Source organism: Nicotiana sylvestris, chromosome 9, assembly GCF_000393655.2.
Source record: "Nicotiana sylvestris chromosome 9, ASM39365v2, whole genome shotgun sequence".
Classification (NCBI taxonomy): Eukaryota; Viridiplantae; Streptophyta; class Magnoliopsida; order Solanales; family Solanaceae; genus Nicotiana; species Nicotiana sylvestris.
Genome location: NC_091065.1, coordinates 160,671,690 through 160,692,375, shown reverse-complemented (window position 1 = coordinate 160,692,375; position 20,686 = coordinate 160,671,690). Strand labels below are relative to the sequence as shown.

The window sequence follows — 20,686 nt, the reverse complement described above, 5'->3', positions numbered from 1 at the left end:
AAAAAACTTCAGGACATAGTGTCCTGGAGTTTTGAACTGAAAAATTAAATTTATCTTGAAAAATTGAACTTTGGAGTTTGAGGAAGCAAAGAAGATGTAGCATCTGCCCCTTTCTTTAAATTGTGGCTAAATATGAAATAATTTGCAAACGCTGAATAGCAGTCCTAAAAGTGGCTACCTGGTAGCAATTCTCTTAATATAATTAAAATAGCACGGTCTAACTAATTTTCGAACTGGTCATTCAAAAATAGCTAGCGTTTGCCAAGTTATTGAAAAATAACCACTATTTTGCTGTAACAGAGACCGGTCCAACATAATATACTGGAGTTCGGTGTACCTGTGTATGAACTTCCAGCATATTATGCTGGACCTACTTTGCTGGCTCCAGTATAATATACTGGAGACTGGAACTCCGATGCTCCAAACTCCAGTATATTATGCTGGAGTATTTTTTCGGATTTTGAACAGTGTTTTCGTTCAGATTTATCTTTACATGAAAAGTGGCTAAATTTCGATTACTTTTGAAACTATGGCTATTTTTGAATGACGCACTTGTAAATCTGGCTATTTTTGAATTTCTCCCCTTAATATACGCACACCAAATGAAGTCCAAAACTAATACAGAGTCGGCCCAATAAATGAACTCCAAAATCGAAAACCAGCCCAAACCAAAGCCTGCTTGCCGAAATATCCACTTGCCGAGTTCCCTTTCATCCTATCGTCGGAATATTGCCAAAGCAAAAATATTTCAACACCTTATCCCCTCTCTGTTTCTATCTTCTACCAAAAACCCTGCAAAAACCTCCTTCAAATAATGAACTGAAAACTTCAGAATTTTTATCAACACCAGTTGCTTTTATACTCTTAATATATGGCCATGGAGTTGTGTTCAACTTTCAAACCCAACTCATTTGATCTCTCCTTTTCATCCTCATTTTCACATTTTTCTCTCCAAACCCATGTAAAAAGTCCCAATCTTGGTCCAAGATTTCATGTTTTAGCAGTTGCAGTAGACCCAAAAGAGCTTCCTCAAAACAGTCCACAAAGACTCCTCAAAGAATTATCAGAGCGTAAAAAAGTAGTATCCCCTAAAAGAAAAGTACCCCCAAAAAGATTTATCCTTAAACCCCCTTTAGATGATGCGAAGTTAGCTGAAAGATTCCTTAATAGTCCACAATTGTCTTTAAAATCATTCCCTTTATTGAGTTCTTGTTTACCTTGTTCAAGACTCAATAATGCTGATAAAACTTGGATTGATGAGTATTTGCTTGAGGTTAAACAAGCTTTAGGGTACCCTTTAGAGCCATCTGAAAACTTTGGGGATGAAAATCCGGCGAAACAATTTGATACATTGTTGTATTTAGCATTTCAACATCCTAAGTGTGAGAGGACTAACGCGAGGCACGTGAGGTCGGGGCATTCAAGATTGGGTTTTTTAGGACAGTATGTTCTTGAATTGTGTTTATGTGAGTTTCTCTTGCAAAGGTATCCTAGGGAGTCGCCTGGTCCGATGAGGGAAAGAGTGTATGCTTTGATTGGGAAAAGGTATTTGCCTAAGTGGATTAAAAATGCTAGCTTGCAGAATTTGATTTTTCCATATGATGATATGGATAAGTTGAAGAGATTGGATAGGGAACCGCCTGTCAAGTAAGTTGAGATCTTGGTTCTTTTGCTTGGCATTTCATAAGTGTTGTTCAATTTCAGTTGGATGCATAGGCTGGAAAAGTTCTGGTAGTTAATGCTATAATTTAAGTGGTATTTGTTTATTTTGTTTATCATTTCATGTACTTGCACATTTTTTGGTGCGAACCTTGATAATTGTACTTGTTTAGTTTTAGTTCATCATTTCATGCTATTGAACAAGGTATAAGTATTCCCTGTGTGTATGATCTACACTTTAGCAGCACTAAAGTGACCTGCCCATCCCTCACCTCTCAGAAGTCGACAAAATTCCTGTGCTTTCCGCTCTTGCTATATTAGAGTTTTTTGGTTTCCTTAGCTCAAGAATGAACGCCATGATCGACCATTAAACAGTGTGGTTGATGAGTTTTTTCTTCCCAAAATATGAGCTTTTAATCCACCTTTCAGAAAAAAGAAAAAAAGAAGGAAAGTATGAGCTTATTGCATGATCCGGTAGACCTAAGTTAGGATGCGGCAACACTTGAACTTGTTTCATGATAATAGTTGTGGAGTAGAAGTATCAGAATAATTTTGGAAACACAAAAGAAGGTGGTATTGTTAGGAAGAGAAGAAGTTTGATCAAGATGACATACTTAGGAGTCGACAAAACTTATACTGAAAATGTTAAGAGAACTTTGATCAAGATGACATACTTAGGAGTCGACAAAACTTATACTGAATATGTTGAATAAGTCTGGGTAGTGATTACAGTAGAAACATCTACATTCGGTGCTTCTTATGTCCCTATTAAAAGGTTAGGATGCATCAAGCTATATATGTGTTTAGAGGTCATTCTGGTTCATGTATTTCCTGCAGCTGCCCCGCGCCTTTTTACTGAACATGGGTGGACATGTTTGTCTTTAACTGTTTCCCGAATATTTCAAGGAGGGACATCGAAAGGAAAGGGCGATAATTCCTCTTCTAATAAGAGTGTTTGAGATTGCCAGACTATGTACTTTGAACTATAATATTTCATATACCCTCTTCAGAAAGAAAAAGAAACTTTAATACTCCCTGTACGGGTCTCCTTTGGTAGCACCTGTTTCTCTGACGCTCTTCTGTCTCCTAAATTTTGTAACCATATAAGCTTTGTGTTCTTGTGATGCTATATAACTGCCTAGCTACTATAACTTTCTCATACTGGCTTGGATTCAATGATTATATTGGCAGATCTGTGTTCTGGGCTTTGTTTGGAGCAATATACTTGTGTTTTGGGATGCCTGAAGTTTATCGTGTCCTATTTGAAGTGTGTGGAATGGATCCTGAGGCTGAAGATTGCCAGCCTAAATTGAGGAGACAGTTGGAAGATGTAGACTATGTCTCTGTAGAATTTGAAGGGAGAAAGCTTAGTTGGCAAGATGTTGCTGCTTATAAGGCAAGATCTGAACTTCTCATCTTATATAAATGTTATAAAATTTATTAAACTCAATCTTCCTGGGATCAAATTTTTATCTTTCTGCAGTTCCTATCTTCATGTATTTCTGCTTTTTATTGTTCTTCCTATAATCTTGAGAATGCTTTTGTTAATGTTGTTTAAAAGTGAAACCCTGAAGGCCAATAGATGCCTAGCATTTCCTATAAGTTAACTAAGCACAGTGAGTAACTGCTGAAATGCTTCTTGCCCACTATGTTGGCTGTTGTTATAGCAAAATTTCTTAATTATCATGGATTCGTACCCTAATTTTTCTCTAACTTTCTCAAGTGACTAAAGAGTCTTCTTTTTGGATAAATTTCTAATAACTTAAAGATACTGTCTGAAACAAGCAACAATATAGCCTCCTCTTGAGAGAAGAAAGCCGGGGGGGGGGGAGCAAGAAAAGGATGAACTGTCCCTTCACTAGTATCAAACGCATCGTAAAGGTGAGGATCACATGCCAGAGGCTAGTGTACATGGTACATATGGAGCATAACTTGATACATATCTCGTCACACAAATGCAGTTATTCCCTTTGAAGTTTCAGGATGAGAATTAGTTTAATGTTACCAGACAGACTTTTTCTTTGTTGTATTAAAATTCTTCTTGCTACCATTTGGATTAAGGAACTAAAGTGGATGATTTTGTCCCCATCCTTTTGATCTTTAGTAGTTTAAGTAGTGTCTCCTCTGGCTCGTTAAAGATTTCAAACCATGTGAATGCATATTATCACCTTGATATAGGTTGCTTCCTCAAATATATCAGTGCAAACAATTGCAACTTGAAGAAAGAAAATGACCATCTCAATTCAAATTGCTTATTCATTTTTGTGCTTATGATTGACAGCCTCCAGAGGATGCTCTCTTTGCACATCCAAGGGTTTTTAGGGCATGTGTTCCACCAGGCATGCATCGGTTCCGTGGTAATGTATGGGATTATACCAGCAGACCTCAAGTTATGCAGACATTGGGATACCCATTGGCAATGAACGATAGGATCCCTGAGATTACTGAAGCCAGAAATATTGAACTTGGACTTGGTTTACAGGTATTTACTCTATTATGCAGAACATGTACACATCACTACTTTTCTCATTCTTACTGGAATTATGGATTAGTAAAGCTTGTATATTTTTGAATTTCTAAACTTAGCATACGTTTAACAAGTAAGGAGTTATAGTAGAGTACAAACTGCATATGCCTTTGTAATTATTATGACCATGCAACTTTAACTATCTGCTGGAGGTCAATTATCAAATCCAATCTTTTTGTTTACTTTACCCGGTACTTTTCTACTGTATTTCCAGATCCATAATTGTGTCCATGTTTAAATTATTGTATTGTTCCCCTCCTGTTTGAAAGACCTTACATTCTTTTACTCCATTTTGATTTAAGTCTCATTGTCTATGGTCTTGTTTATATATCAGTGTCATTTCTCTTTCCATAAAATCTAGCATGTATATTCTAGTTTGCAATCTCTTAACTGACCTATTCTGTGAATTTTTCTACTACATAAATTGCAGCTCGCTTTCTTGCACCCATCAAAATACAAGTTTGAGCATCCGAGGTTTTGCTATGAGCGGCTAGAATACCTTGGCCAAAAAATTCAGGTACTATTTTTCGAATTAGTTTTCTGATAATAAAGAGGACAAAGTTAGCAAGCTAATATGCTGCAAACGATTGGCTAAAATAAGCTAGCGGTGATTCAGGAACTCCTATTCGCCTTTGCATGTATAAAATTCTGCTGAGTATGATGCAGTTTTGTGGTATGTGCATCTGAGATGAGCTTAAATGGAGCGGCATGGTCAGTGAGAATTCATATAACCGGCCCCAACTTGCTTGTGATTGAGGCATAGTTGTTGTTGTTGTGCTCGTCTATGGCGCATAAGCTAGTTCAGAATGCTTAAGTCAGCCCGAGAGAGTGTCTCTGTATTCTGCTTTGTATGTCATCACCTCAGCTCATCATTAATCAAAAAAGAGAAACAAAACTTGCTTCACTAATTCTTGGAGGATTTGTTTTTTTTTTTTTTGAAAAATACCAATCAATAACTTCAGCTCCAATTGTCCATTCTTTCAGTATCGGAAATATGAAGCAAGAATATTGATAATAGATTAAGATAGTACTCTAAACAATGAACTTTATATTCATTTACCCAAAAGCCCATATATTTATACAACAACAACAACCCAGTAGTATCCCATATACTTTCTAAATATGTCTATTATTGTCATTAACAAATTCATCATAGGAAAGCAGTTTGTCTTTCTTTTGTTGGAAGTTTTGGGAAATACCTCAAAAGAAAAACAAGAGAAAGCGACAGGTAAAGACAGTGTTTAATTAATTTATGTGGTATACTGTTCTCTGTAATTATTATTTGATTAAATATTAATGGATTTCTGATCTATGAGCCATAAGTTCAGGTCGCAAAACATTGTTTTACAGAATTCATAAATGGCTTTAATAATTAATACTACAATCAGGTAAGGATGTTGCTCCAGACATAAAAAGGGAACTCAAGCTAAAGCATCGGAGTTTTGTTACATTCTAACTTTGGAATAGAACTTAACCAGAAGATCTTGTGAGAAGTGTTGAAAGGGGTTTTTAGAACTTCATTGGAAGATGGTAGTGCACTCCTTGACCTCTCCATAAAGCAGTTTTTTGTATCTCCTGTAGAAGATGAACTCACCCGTCTATGGGCACTCTTAGGGTTAATAACCAAATCCTTGTCTTAGAGCTAGAGCTATAGAGTGTGGCAATGTCTGTAAACAGGAAGAATTGTTGTACGGGATTACATTGCTGCGTAAAAGGGATAGTATTAAGATTTAGTTGGTTTATTTGGTCCATTTGAAGTTTTGGATTTAATTTATACATGAAGGTATATAGTCTGTAACCTTCGTCGGTAGTTTCTTCAAGAAGCTACGTTCAGCTATTAAAAGAAGAGAGAATATCTTTTTTGCATAGGATCTGACAATCTTGATCTTATCGTATGGATTTCCTGGATTTTCTCGTTCGTGTGGACAAAGATCCATGTCAAATACAATGGTTCAGTGATTGTCCAACCATGATGTCTTAATGAACAATTAGGGATAGTAGCACTTGCACCGTGGGTCTCTGCATCCCAAGTTGATTCACCAGTTTAGCTGCAAAAGTGCTACATTTGAGGATTCCACAATTGTCCATTTCTTCATGTCCAATATAATGGGCTTTTAGTTAGTTACATCTTAGTTTGATGATCACTGACTACCCACTCTGCCTAAAATTATGGAAAGTAGTATTTTATCCTTTCTTAGAATTGCTGAAGTAGGTTGTTGTTTACTTTTTCGTAAAAGCAGTCCATCCATTGTTAATCAAGCATTGGTTAGTGTGTAAAATTCATAAAGGTAGAAAGAGCTTAACTTCTAAAAATTGATGCTCAGTGACAATGGTTTTGCCCTTTTAGGTACTTTGTAATGTTTCAGTCAGATTTCTTTGGCTGCATTGCTTTCTTTTATTCTATTTTCTGGTTTGTGTTTGGGTCACGATCTCAATACAGGAAAAAGAAGCCAATCGACAATAAAAAGTTCCGGTTTTCTCTAGTTAAATAATGATTGTTAATCAAGAATGGACACTCATGCCTACCCTGTCTGCACAAGCATAACAGTTTTCTTTCAAGTTCGGTGGTAGCAATAGTTGATGGTTTCCATCTCGTTATACAGGATTTGGTAATGGCGGAAAGGTTACTTATGAAGCATCTTGATGCTCCTGGTAGATGGTTGCAAGAGAAACACCGACGTATCTTGATGAACAAATTCTGCGGGAGATACTTGCGAGAAAAGTATCTCCATCGCTTTATCATTTACAGCGAGGAGGTTCAGGATGCATTCGAGCAAAACCGTAGGCTCAGGAATCCAGCAACAACTTCTGTTCAACAAGCTATTCACGGACTCTCGTATGCTATATATGGAAAGCCGGATGTAAGACGCCTCATGTTTGAGGTTTTTGACTTTGAGCAGATCCAACCCAAGGTGGTATGAGTACTAACAGAGAGAGATTGTATTATCTGTCTAACCCAATTTGGTGGTGATGTTATATTATGTGTCTTCCCTAATTTGTTGGCATTAATAGGATTGAGATTTTTAGATACAAAAAAGGTCATAGGAATAGCATAATACAGATTATGAACTCTCATGGTTATTGTAGATTAGATATGTTGCAGTTTTTGCGTTGTATAGTGTTATGTTTCCAATGTCATATTAAATGATTATGACAAAAGAGATGCTTTTCATTAATCAAAATCAGATAGTGCCACCATGTTCGCTTACAAATAATAATAAGGTATATAAAGGAAGGATCCGACCAGATCAACTAGGTAGAGGCGAATTCAAGATCTAGAGTCGATGAGTTTAAAATAAGTATGATTTTATAATTTTATTATGTGTGCATTTTATTTATTTATGCATAACGTATACATAGTTCAAGTTGAAAGTATAGTCAAACCTCTTTATAATAGTCTCGTTTGTTCCGAATATTTTTGGATGTTATAGCGAAGTGCTTTTATAGAAAATATATATTATAACGTAACATAAATATTGGTTTCGGAAAAGCTTGGCTTTTATAGTGAAGTGTTGTTATATAGAGATGATGTTACAGAGAGGTTTGACTATAATTAGTTTAGTGACTTTGCAAGTTGGTCGTAGGCCTTTGGCGTGTTGGAGATGATAGAGCAAGGTAGAAATGAGTCGATGTTGTTGAAAGGGCAACCTGGTGAAAATGAAATATCTTAGTAATCCAGCAAAAATAGGAGGGATGGTATTTTCTGTTTGGTGTTGGTGTTGAGAAACAGCCTAATATATATGTACATATACAAACATATTATTTCCATATATATATATATATATGGATCGAGCCGAATTTATCGAACACATTTCACTTTAGACAGCACAAATGACAGACTGAAGGCATGGTGATAAAGATACTTCCTCATGTAGTCTTTGTAGTTGGTTCCACATTAGTGCTTCCTAAAACTTTACCAAATCGATGGGCTGATTTTACAAAAGGCACCTATTTTGTGAAGAAAGGAAAAAAAGGAAATGTTCAGCTTGAAATTCTCCTCACACTTTTTCAATCCCAAGTTTCTGTTTAAAAACACTCATCTCGTCGATTCTTCCCCTTGATAATTTTATCAAAGGTTTTATTAGCATCCGGAAGTAAAGAGATTTGGTTCACCAACAAAAGTTGTGGTGGAGTGGTAAGTACTCCATCCTTAACCAGAGGTCTGGGTTCGAACCTTGAGTATGAAGTCGCATTTGTTAGGGAGCGCTTTACCCCCCAATATGGGAGTTTCCGGCGCGAATCTTGATTTAGTCGGACCCCAATATAGGGTATGGAGTCGCCTTCGTTAGAGAGCGCTTTATCCCCCAATATAGGACTTTCCAGCGCGAATCTTGATTTAGCCGGACCCCAATACAGGTACCGGACACCGGATGAGAAACCAAAAAAAAAAAATATTTGGTTCTACCGAAGAATTCTAAATTAACATGTCATGACTCTATTAATGTTTGACAATTACACGATTTTTGTTTAAAATGCAATTTTTTAAAAATATATTTAATTATAATATTATAACTCAAAAAAACTTTTTCTACTATTCCTAAACCAATATATATTATAAAGACGTTCAATCTCAACAGATATAGACAATTAGGTAAGTTTTTTTTATTTGTCTATACCTTGGTGACAAAACTAAAGAATATATGTGCTAGTGGAAGGTTGCAAGTACCTGAATGTGAAGGTGTGCTCAGACCGCACAGTTATTAAAAAAAATTAAAGTCTTGAACGACTAGATCGAAAATACAACTAGTCATTCTTTTGGTAGGCACAAAATTTTGGGTGAGGGTACTTGCATTGACTTTTAAGTTGGTCAAAGCAACTTTTAAGTTTTTTAAATGTACCGCGATGTCGAAAAAATAGCCAAAAGTTATAAGTTGGATAATTCTATCTATAATAGTTTTTTGGCTATTAAGCTATGTTGAGTTGACTAATGATTTTACTTTTGTATCCCTCATAACTTTTTGTAATTCCAATATCACCTTTAATTACAAAAGCCTTAAACCTAATTACTCTATTTCTTCATCTCTTGTACCTCTTCCTTTCCTAAATCTCTACATCTGCGATTTTTTCTGAAATGCTATGATATAAAATTTGTTACGATGAGATAATTTTTTTGGATAACCCTCGACTTTGGGGCACGAAACGATGACTCTTGGTGCATGTTACAATGAGTAAGGTAACAATTAACAAATGTTTACTCCAAATTCGACGAAGCAGAAGCAGCAACGAAAATTCGATATAAAATAAAATAAAGTTAAAAAGTTCAAATACTTTACTTCCATAAATAAGTTGCAATTGTGCGATGATGCTAAAAACTTCACCCAACTGCATTTTCATTCTTAATGTGAAGTTTCTCTTTGTGTAAATTTAAGAATTAAAAGCCACGATTTCAACAAATATCATTTCCTTGCATAACATTTTATATGTTTGTTGATACTAGTAACTTATATTTATAAAAATTATCTCACGTGATCAGTTTAAACTGAAAGTGAATTGAAAGACAAATTATTTTGTAATCGGCTCTTTTGTGGTTTGAACAAATTAACAGTGAATTAAAATACAAGTTATCTAGGTCATTTTAACCGAAAAAATATCTTATCATCACTTATTTGCCAAACATATTAACAAATTTTGTTCAGCTTCAATATTTCTATTCAAACGTGTACCTAGCTGCTGCTTATTTATGAATTTAGCTTCACTAATCCAAATGCACTAATAGCATATTTGGTCGTGCTTCTAAAATCAGTTTATTTTGTAAAGTATTTTTCTTCGCAAAATTATTTTTGATTAGAAGCAATTTGTATTTGACTAATCAATTTGAAAACACTTTTAAGCAGCAATAATGTTTGACCAAGTTTTTAAAAAGTGTTTTAAGTATATTTTTCTGAAAAATATTTTTCAAAAAAGTACTTTTGTGAGAAACTAATTTTTCTGCTTTTCAAAATTATTTATGCTTCTAATCAAAAGTATTTTTTTTACTTCTAAAAGCTTGACAAATAATCTTAATTTTTGAAAAAGTACTCTTGGCCAAGAAAAGATTGTAACTCGGCTCCCAAAAAACATACGAACACAAAAAAGAAAAAAAGCCTTAGGCGCACTTTCAGACCCAAATTCCTTATAGTCAGTTTGGCTAAAAGTACTTTTTTTTTTTTCAAAAAAGTATTTTTGTTTTTAAAGTTGAAGTGTTTAACCAAGCTTTTAGAAGAAAAAATAGTATTTTCCAGTAACAGTAGAAGCAATTTTGGAGAATTTGGGAATTGAAAAATACTTTTGAGAAAAATACACTTAGAAATATTTTTTTACGGTTTGACCAAATACTAATTACTACTGAGAAATATTTTTTAAATTATTTAGTTACACACCAAAAATACTTTTAAGAAAAATATTTTTGGGCTATTATAGCCTGTTTCGCCAAACTTCTACAATCAGCTTATTTTGAGAAGTGTTTTTTTCAAAAGTACTTTTAAAAAATATATTTGAGCAGTAATTAGTGGTTGGCCAAGCTTTTGAAAACTGCTTCTAAATGTATTTTTCTCAAAAGTGCTTCTAAAAAAAGTGATTTTTGAGAGAAACTACTTTTTTCTGTTTCTCAAAAGCTGCTTTTGCGCACTTTTTTTTCCATCCAAAAACTTAATCAAACAACTCAATTTTTGATCAAAAGTGATTTTGACCAAAAAAAAAAAAAAAGTTGGCGACCCTCCCACACATTGGTCCAGGGACCAGTGCATCAAGGCTCAACCTTACGCCCAAGTGGCCAAAAGTCGATCTAACACTTCCCACTTGTTCTCCAAAAATAGCACTCTCCTCTCCACTTACCTTTGAAATCATCCATATTCTGTACTACTGAGGATCGCTGTTGATTACGTCACCGGCGGTGGCTTCACATGGAAGATGCTGCCTTCAATTTCTTCTAGTGTGTGCCGTCCTTGTTGCTTATCGTGCACCTCTTGCCTCACCTCCTGACCTCCTACAGCTCGTCGCTACTTCTGCCACCGGAAATTTCGTCAGTTTTGGTAAGATCAACAGCTCTGAACCGGTGATTGACGGTAAAACTATGTCAAAAGCTCGTGTTTACACCGATGTTAATGTCCTTCGCCCGAGGGAATATTGGGATTATGAAGCCCTTACTGTTCAATGGGGGTAATTTTTCTGCTTCTTTTATTTATCTCTAATTACCTATTAATTGATGATTTAAATTATGTAATTTATACTTCTACTTTGTATATCATCATATGTCATGCTGATATTTATTTGTTTTTGTTATAGGGATAGTGTTATATTGAGAACCTTAATTTTATAGAACTTTTGACTTAAACGACAATTATTTCAAGCTCTGTTCCAATTTGTGTGATGGTCTCTCACTGGGCCAATTTAAGTGATGATGTTTGACTGGGAACCAGCCTATTTGATTGTGTCCCAATTTATATGTTGATGTCTGATTGGTGTTAATGGAGTTTTAAAAAGAAATGAATGACTTTTGAAACTTGTAGTCTAAAATAAATCATTAGATGTTTGTTTAGCTGCAAATTATATTATTAAGAGTAAAATGAGAAGTTTAAAGTTAATTTTTTTAAAATATAGTAAGGTATCATTCTTTTTGAGACAAACTAAAAAGGCTTAAATTGGGACGGAGGGTATTTATTTACCTATTTTTTGTTAAAAGGATAGGCCCTTTATGTGTCAGATTTGAGAACCTTAATTTTATAGAACTTCTGTCTAAAAAGACAATTATCTAGTATCGGGAACGGAATTCATGTAGCCCAACCTGACTAGTACGGCTTGAGGTATAGTTGATTGACTGATTGGCTGGTTGCTGAAGGAAAATAGTGTGTGTTTTAGCATGGATGTTGGTTTGGCTGATAAACTCCTAATCTTGAATGACAAAAGCAAAAGAAAGCCCTTTTTTCCCAACATTTTGGGGAAATCATTTATGATGTTTTCTGGTTGATTTGAAATGTTTGCGAGGAGGCAAGTTTCAATCTTTTGCATACGTTCGCTGTCGTGAGTATACTTTTCTTTGTTAGGTTAAAGCCTATGTCTTCAGGGTTGGGCTCCAAAACTCACAAAGTTTTCATTTCTAACATGTTGAAACGTTTAAAATTATCTGGGAACAGATATATTGCAAATATTACGCATGTATGCTACATTTCATTTCATTTGTGGAGGCTGGTGCCTGGCTACTGTCTGTTTGCACGAATCGTTGTGCCAGTTTTATCTAGAAGTAAATCATTTTGTGCACTCTATATTAAGACGAAAGAAATTGGAGGACGCTATTAAGACCTTGTCTTGCTAAAATGTAAGCATAATCCAGGTTCTTGCTCAACTACTTGCTAAGTTGCTATATGTACAAATGGTTAAAAACATTTCATTTGGCATTAAGTCATTGGTGATTTACTTACTTGAGTACAGAACAATTCAAAAGAGACTATAAAATGTTGTCTTGCTAAATTGAGAGCATAACAACAACAACAACAACAACAACAACAAAAAAAAACCAGTAGCTCCCACAACTGGGGTCTGGGGAGGGTAGATAGTACGAGACCTTACTCCTACAGTGAATGTAGAGAGGCTGTTTCCGGTAGACCCTCGGCTCGAGGAAAAATGAGAAAAAAAGCAATAGCAACAAGCTAATTGAGAGCATATTTATTGTAAGTCTAAGTCCTCTGTTTCAGGGATCACATCAGCAGGCCTCCTATGTCAATTGATCTAGCCTCCTCAAATGGTATTAGGATGATAGTACAATTAATTTCATTAGATTTTGTTGCAGTTCACAATCCTCACTTTGACTAGTTCAACTTTAATGCAACCTATGATGCTGTATTATTCTCATCAATTTTCCTCATGTTTTATTATTCCAGTGATCAGGATGACTATGAGGTTGTTAGGAAAGTTGGAAGAGGAAAATATAGTGAAGTTTTTGAAGGTATAAATGTTAACAGCCATGAAAAGTGCATAATCAAGATCCTGAAACCTGTTAAGAAGAAAAAGGTATGAATTTTTGTATTTTCAACTTGCGTTACTGGCATTGCATGTAACAAATGGTTTCTTTGTGTTTTCATTGAGTAACTTCTTTAAAATTCTGCTTCACAAAGAAAAAGGAAACTAATCCTTCTGAATAAAAAAAATCCCCTTCTCCAAAGAAAAAGGAAACTAATTGTTATGCTAGAAAAAAGAATTCCTGTAAAATTAGTCATTTCCTATAGTGTATAAAGTTCCTGCCATCTTATGTTCTGCATAGTAATATCTGCTGACTTAACATTTGTGGAAAATCATCTATGTTAACAGCCTCATAGAAAAAGTTGTATTTGTCTCATGAAACTCATCTATGGTCATCTATCAAATATCTATTCATACGTGTTGATTTAGAGTCATGGCATATCTGATAAGTAGTCAAGTGGGTAGCTTTGTTCTTGTGTACCTCTGTAAAGAGTACATCAGTTTCATCTGTACAAATTGGTTACTTCCGTCATGTGGAATATCTAAAATATAGGTCAATTTTTACATGCTATGTATATATATATATATATATATATATATATATATATATATATTCTCTCTTCTTTCCTCTCTAATTCTGTACTTCTGCAGCCTAATGATTTAGTTGGAATAAGACATGCTTTTGAATTGTTATTTGATGGTGTTATGTAGATCAAGAGAGAGATAAAAATCTTGCAGAACCTCTGTGGGGGACCAAACATTGTCAAACTCCTTGATATTGTCAGAGATCAGCACTCAAAAACTCCAAGCTTAATTTTTGAGTATGTGAACAGTACAGATTTCAAAGTACTGTACCCAACATTAACAGATTATGACATCCGGTACTACATATATGAGCTTCTCAAGGTAAAAGGATATATCTTTTAGATCATTCCTATAAACAAAGGTTTTATCTTTTGATTGCAGCCACTTTTGCTTCCCACTCCCTTGTCTGCATCATCTCTGTTTCCTTTTTTCTTTCGTGTGACTGAAAATATTAGTTTTATGTATGTCTTATTTCTTCCGTACATTTCTTTGTATGTTGGTTGTTTGCTGTTTAGTTTGCACGAGGAAAAGGATCTTGGGAGTCCCTTCCAATTTTTATATGCGGAATCACTCTTTCTAATGAGAGATAAGGTTTTGGAAGCACTTGAATGTTGAGTAGATAAATTGTCATTTTCTTTAGATTGAATATGTGGAGTAAATTCCTCGGCATTCATGTCTTAACACAGTTACAGGAGATTATTTAATTAAATTCTTGTCCAAAATTAAAATTGAATTCGTTTAACGTGATTATTTTCACTAATTCATCGAAAAGGAATAAGAATCTCTAGACAAAGAGTTATGCAACCTGAAATTTCTTGAGAACATGCTTTTCGTCGGTTAATTTTTGAATTTTAGTAGCTTCTCATATTGACTCCAATCTTCTAATTGATGAAAGAATCTAGAGTAATGATGTACTGTATTATCAACATTAGCTCTTCAAATTTTATTTTCCTTCTTTATTTTATGATGGGTCCATTGGTTCAAGTTACGTTTTACATGCGGTTGTTTGGAATTGCGGATTAGTAACTTTGCTAGCACAACCCCTTGTTTGGGATACTTTGGCTGTTTGTTTGTAGCTAGTTGCTCCGACATGGCAGTTTAGTTGCCGCACCCGTGTCGATATGACTCTAGTATGGGTGTGGGTATGAGATTCGTACTGGATGTGGTCAAATAATTTTAGGTACTTTGACCGACAGATTAGAGACGAGATATAATTTGATTCCCAAAATCAGAACTAAAAATAGGGTAACTTTGAAGAAAATAGCATACCTTATCTAGGAAATCAATCATTTACTTATCTACAACTTGAGAATAAAAAAGAAATCCACTCTTTACAAGCTATACATAAGTATTCCACAAAATTTCTCATAATTTAGAGATATTTTTATTTTTTTCTTTTCTTGAATTATTTTAGTAGGATCCCCGCCCCCGTATCCGTACTAGGATCAGTATCCCCGAATCTTATAATTTACATCTCGAAGGATTAGACTTCTAAATCTGCACCTATAGCAGACACCCGTACCCGTGTCCGAGCAACTTAGGTTTGCAGATTATTTTAGGTATATGGAATAGACAGACCGATGGATTTTACGAAGGCATTATTTTGATGTAGAGTAATCTTAGACTTTGAAATTGCTACTATTTTAGAAGACGAGTGTGGAGGAGAAGTGAAGAATATGGGTAATGAAAACTCAAAGAATTGCATGTACGACGATTGTCCACGAAATGTGTACAACAATCTGGTTCTGATGATAGGGTTAAAGTCTGTCGTCAGTGAAGAATAATGCTTCTGCTTACTCTCGTGTACTCAAGTTTTTCCAGTAACTGCTTGATTAATTGGAGGTAAATAATGTTTTCAGTTTGAACGGTGAAAATTTTTGGATTTCTTCCTGAGAGACCTGACGCACAGTAGATTTGCATAAATGTACCAAAAGGCAAGAGCCAATCGCTAATGCTGGGATCCTGCTGTTTCTATCTTGAAGCTACTTCTTCCTTGCACATTCATCGCCAATTTTCTTAACAAATAGCTGCTTAGGTCCAATATGTTCTATTCCGGTTATGCAGAAGAAAAAAATGATCTTCTTTAGCTTTCACTTGCTGCAAATGGTTTGTGCATAATAGGGACCTTAAGTAAATATTTGCAGTGTTTCTTTTTTCTCAACTGGCTTATACATGAAAGTACATATCTATGTTGTTCTACGAAAATGATTTTTAATTTTCTATATGTTCGTTTCTCTGTTCTTATTCCATTATGGTTCTCTCTTTGAAAGGGAAGGGTTTAAAAGGAGAAAAAAGAAGATGGACTTTTGCTTCTTTGAGTTCAATGTAACGAATGTATCTTCTTTTTTGATTTCAACGTAACTAGGTCTTGCAGGCACCAGTAGGCTCGTATTAACAAGGGAAGTGGGAAGTGGTGTACTCCAACCTGTGATGACCTCTGTTTTAGAAGTCTATTTCAGTTTCATATTGATGTTCAACTGAACCATTCTCTAGACTAGCAACTTGCTAACAAGAAACCCGTAGTTCACTCACTCTGCATTTAGAGTTCCCCCTCTCCCCTACTTCTAACAATAGAGCTTCTTGCAACAGTTGTATTGTTTGCTATTGTCCTCTTCCTTGTGTACATCATGTGGAGGAAGTGGGAAATTGAAACTTCTTTATGAAACTGCAGGCACTAGACTATTGTCATTCACAAGGAATAATGCATAGAGATGTCAAGCCACATAATGTTATGATAGACCATGAATTGCGGAAGCTTCGCTTGATAGACTGGGGTCTTGCTGAATTTTACCATCCAGGAAAGGAATATAATGTTCGTGTGGCTTCAAGGTAAGGAATAATTTACTAAAACTGATTGGTGGAACAGGTGCAGTTGCTTTGCCAGCAAAATATGTCTTATCTACAGTTTCCCTATTATAGATGTTTTCCACTTTCACTTTACTAACTCTTCTCTGAACATTATGAGCTTTTGGTTTGAAAGCAAGTCATTCCAGTAGGTCTTTGTTTAGTTAGCTATTCAGTTATGAGCCACAATGCCTCACAGAACAAATGATATTTATCATCTATCTGGGGTTGGCTTTTGGAGTTCATATTTTCAACTTTCCATCTCAAAAGTTTATAGTGTCACCTCCCGACCATGAGTTGTTGGTGACTGATATGTTAGCAGAAATATGCTGCTGGATTGCATGTTATCTACTCTTGGAGTTGAGATTGCCAAAAGCAGCTCTTGGAGTTTAATCTTTAAATGGAATGTATCATTTCCAGTTTGTAAGTTGGATGGACTTGACAATGGAACAATATACTACTGCTCAATGTTCCATAGAACAATGCTAAAACAATCAATTCTTACTTGGAGGAAGAAAATGTTTCAGGTTAAATAAGAACCAGTACAAGGTTAAGCTGCCTAATAGTGTAAACTTGTGGTACAAAAAGTATCAATATGTTGTAGTGGTCATTGTTGGTTGTCTGTATCCCCTCTTGGTATATAAAGGCTAGTGTAGCAAGTTTGAATGTCTCTTTGCTTGTTTTTCAGATACTTCAAGGGCCCTGAACTTCTTGTTGACTTGCAAGACTATGACTATTCTTTGGACATGTGGAGTCTTGGATGCATGTTTGCAGGAATGGTGAGAAACTTTAAGCCATTACATGGTGCTCCATTCGTTCATCGTTTTTTCTGTGTTTGAGGTGGTTGGCACTGAAACTAGGTCCCCAAGTTTTTAGGGACTGTATTTTGTATTTTTTTTATCCTTTTATCATTGCGGCTTACTAGGCCTATTATTCTTTATGTAGATTTTCCGCAAGGAACCTTTCTTTTATGGTCATGATAACCAGGATCAGCTTGTCAAAATTGCTAAGGTAATACCTCAAAACAAATTCTCCAACTTGGTCAACGGTCTGTAATAGTCTTGATGTTAGGGTAATCTTGTTAACATCCAAATAAAGTAGTCAGTTGTTAGTAAAAGCTGAAATGTTATCATTGATATAAGTACTGTTACCTACTTGATCTGGAGTTGACGGAGAAATTATCATTATAGGTACTTGGAACTGATGAGTTGAATGCATATCTGCACAAGTATCAACTAGAACTTGATCCTCAGCTGGAGGCTATGGTTGGGAGGTATGATTTAGGCTCTCTTCATTAAACTAGTCAATAATTTGCTAGCCAGCATAAACCTTATCTAAATGAATTACTCGCTCCATTCCTCCTCACTTTGCATGGTTGGTCCTTAGAGGAAAAAAAGATTTACATGGGTGACATTTTCGGAGTCTGGGAAATAAAGTTTGAATGAGTTATTATATTTGAGTTTTGTAGAGATATGTAAAGGTATATTGTTGGACAATTTGAAAAAGGTGTAAAGATGTACAGAGAAAATTCAAAGTAATGTAGAGCAGGTTACACAACATTTAGCTTTTTGAACTTTGGTGACTTTGTCATTTAAGGAAATAGGTTTCTTTTTCCTAACATACAAAAATAGCTAGTGAGTCAAAGAAAAAGGGATAGAGGAGTTCTAATAAATTGTGAGCTGCAACTAAATACGGTTGCTGACTTACTGAGATAATCTCAGTAGCTAGCTTTCCAAGAGAAGTGTGAAAATAGCTAGTCACTCAAACAAAATGGCATGGAGGGCGTACAACTAAAAGGGTTGCTGAAACGGAATAGTGACATGTCTGATTGCTGTCAAAATCTTCACTTTTCCTGCAGACACAGTAGGAAGCCATGGTCCAAATTTATAAATGCAGATAATCAGCATTTAGTGTCGCCAGAGGTATGTGATTTTCTTTTCTGGGGTAATTTTCTTCAGATAAAACCACTTTGGGTTTGCTAAAACAAATAATCTGCTCAGATTTTGATCCTTTAATTTTGAGGTGTAATTGCAGGCTATAGATTTTCTTGACAAGCTTCTCCGTTATGACCATCAGGATAGACTTACAGCAAGAGAAGCAATGGTAATTCCATATAATTTTAGCTACTATTTGGGGTGATAACTTTTTTCTTGTGTATGTTTTTGCCTGCATAATCAAATGAGTGTTGTGCTGTTCCTATGTACAGCAACAAGGGATTAGGTGACTTTTGAAAACTACAGCATTAAGACCAGAATATTAGGAGTCAAAACATGATAAACTGTTTGCTTGTTTCTTCCACGGACGGGAAGATGTCTTAACCCCTTCCACTGTAGGTTTTATTGGCTCAACATGAGCTTGTTTATTTTTGTTGTATCGGTGGGACACATATGCAAGGGACAAAGGGTGTTTTGCATGCATGAGTCTGTGTAATTGTCCTAGTTTTCAATCTTGTATTTGATATCATGTGTCTGTACTGGTTCAATGTTTTCTCGCATAAACCTAATGTCTAATTTTTCTCCCTGTTTCTTAGGCCCATCCTTATTTCCTGCAAGTGAGGGCTGCAGAGAATAGCAGGATGAGGACGCAGTAGTTGTAGTGGTCTTACTGGGAAAGAAGAAATGGTGGTGTAATGTAGCATATATTTCTCTCTTCATCTACTTGGATTAAAGTACGGGGTAAGATGAACTTAGAGGGCAGAATTTCATCATGGAACATTTCATGAGCAATTGGTTTCATAAATCTACCTCTCATGACCTTGTTGACGATTGCCAATGTTCCCCCTGCTGATTATGAATTATCTTCATTAGTCTTCATATTTTTTTGTATCCAAAACCATCTTCCATGTGGGGAGTGTATTGTTTGAGAATTGAAATTTACCGAAGCTTTTTAACCGAGGAACTTTGCCAAGTTGTCCACTGCCTTGACGCTGGCACATACTGGTAGAATGCATTGCGTCGTCGGTCGGTCGACCTGCTCGTTTGTGTACTTTATTACTTTAGGCATAAGCTCTCTTTTTTGTTCTCTCAGGGTTATTTTAGGAGCTATAATTGCTTACGAGCGATTCATTGGCAAAAGAATACTTCGAGTCTGATTTTTGTAGCCAGACTTCAGTTTTATGTTATTAACATTTAGTCTGAAAATGTTAGGAAAGGGAAAGTACAATGCAAGGCGTTGAAGTGTTTGCTTGGCTAGTAAGTAATAAGGAACTGAAAAAACAAGAAGAGAGATGTCTCCTATCCATGTCAATATTGTCCATCTAAAGTTGGACAAGAAGCTTAAGGCATTTCACTTCCCTTCCAGCACTACCAAACAACGGAAAAGGGTCAAATATATCCCTTTACTATTGAATATTGTTTAAAGTTATCATTCGTTATACTATTCGATCAAATATATCCCTACCGTCTAACTATCATTTGACGGAGGTACCACGTGGAGGGCTTCTGAGCCATCTTATGCCCCAACCCATTACCCATGCTCAATACCGGATACCCAAAACTCATAACCCGACCCTTCCCAACAACTAAATAACTGAACAAATTCCTTTGCTTGAAAACTTCCAAAAATAAAAATACGCTCTTTGTTTTTGACGTTCTTAATAGTAAACAACTTAGAATTCCTTTCCTAAAAGTGCAAATCTGAGTTCAAAATTCTGAAAATCGTTGAATGTTATTGTCGAATATCATTATTGGGAGCTGAAATCCGTGGTTGAACATTATTGGAGGAAAGAAAAAAAAAAAGGACTTTCCATCTCCATTGACTCAGCTTTGAGCTTGGTTCAAAACTTTAGATATGAAGTTTTTGAATCAAAATCGAGTGGGTGGGCTTTAAATCTGTTGTAAAAGCTTGATAGAACCTGAATCCATAATCTGAGTGCATTCGGATCTGATTTGACAAGAACTTGATCGAAATTTTTTGAAGCCTTTACGGAGAAGATGCACTGGGTTTCTTGACCTCATCTCTTATTGCTCAAATTGTTTGTTGGGCCTTGTTTGTATCATTGTACAGAAGTTGTGGGTAAAATCTAAGTGCATTTTGTGAAGTTTTGATTAAGTTAGATCGAACAAATTAGAGTTGACTATGCGAAGAAGACAACCTGAGCTTCCTTGAATTAATCATTGGGCTTTGTTCGAATTTTGG

The 20,686-nt window shown here is 35.4% G+C and overlaps 2 protein-coding genes across 2 annotated transcripts; both read left to right on the top strand.

The window, feature by feature from the left end:
- The first annotated feature begins 725 nt into the window (after positions 1-725).
- On the top strand, positions 726-7,398 carry LOC104221608 (ribonuclease III domain-containing protein RNC1, chloroplastic). The gene is made up of 5 exons (XM_009772688.2): positions 726-1,647; positions 2,851-3,055; positions 3,941-4,141; positions 4,617-4,703; positions 6,790-7,398. Exons 1-5 carry the CDS (start codon positions 872-874, stop codon positions 7,105-7,107), a joined length of 1,587 nt encoding a protein of 528 aa, XP_009770990.1. The 5' UTR covers positions 726-871; the 3' UTR covers positions 7,108-7,398.
- A 3,527-nt stretch (positions 7,399-10,925) lies between these two features.
- LOC104221609 (casein kinase II subunit alpha-2) lies at positions 10,926-19,456 on the top strand. The gene is made up of 10 exons (XM_009772689.2): positions 10,926-11,323; positions 13,042-13,171; positions 13,832-14,026; positions 16,377-16,534; positions 17,238-17,328; positions 17,495-17,560; positions 17,740-17,822; positions 18,408-18,471; positions 18,584-18,652; positions 19,080-19,456. Exons 1-10 carry the CDS (start codon positions 11,238-11,240, stop codon positions 19,137-19,139), a joined length of 1,002 nt encoding a protein of 333 aa, XP_009770991.1. The 5' UTR covers positions 10,926-11,237; the 3' UTR covers positions 19,140-19,456.
- Positions 19,457-20,686: the final 1,230 nt, after the last annotated feature.

What these genes read in the sequence shown, in the direction of transcription:
- LOC104221609 (XM_009772689.2), top strand. Translation starts at nt 11,238, where the DNA reads ATGTCAAAAGCTCGTGTTTACACCGATGTTAATGTCCTTCGCCCGAGG. An exon ending in ACATATATGAGCTTCTCAAG is followed by an intron (nt 14,027 to 16,376) that starts GTAAAAGGATAT and finishes ATGAAACTGCAG; the next exon opens with GCACTAGACTATTGTCATTC. An exon ending in CTGGAGGCTATGGTTGGGAG is followed by an intron (nt 17,823 to 18,407) that starts GTATGATTTAGG and finishes CTTTTCCTGCAG; the next exon opens with ACACAGTAGGAAGCCATGGT.
- LOC104221608 (XM_009772688.2), top strand. Translation starts at nt 872, where the DNA reads ATGGCCATGGAGTTGTGTTCAACTTTCAAACCCAACTCATTTGATCTC. An exon ending in AACTTGGACTTGGTTTACAG is followed by an intron (nt 4,142 to 4,616) that starts GTATTTACTCTA and finishes CATAAATTGCAG; the next exon opens with CTCGCTTTCTTGCACCCATC. An exon ending in ACCTTGGCCAAAAAATTCAG is followed by an intron (nt 4,704 to 6,789) that starts GTACTATTTTTC and finishes CTCGTTATACAG; the next exon opens with GATTTGGTAATGGCGGAAAG.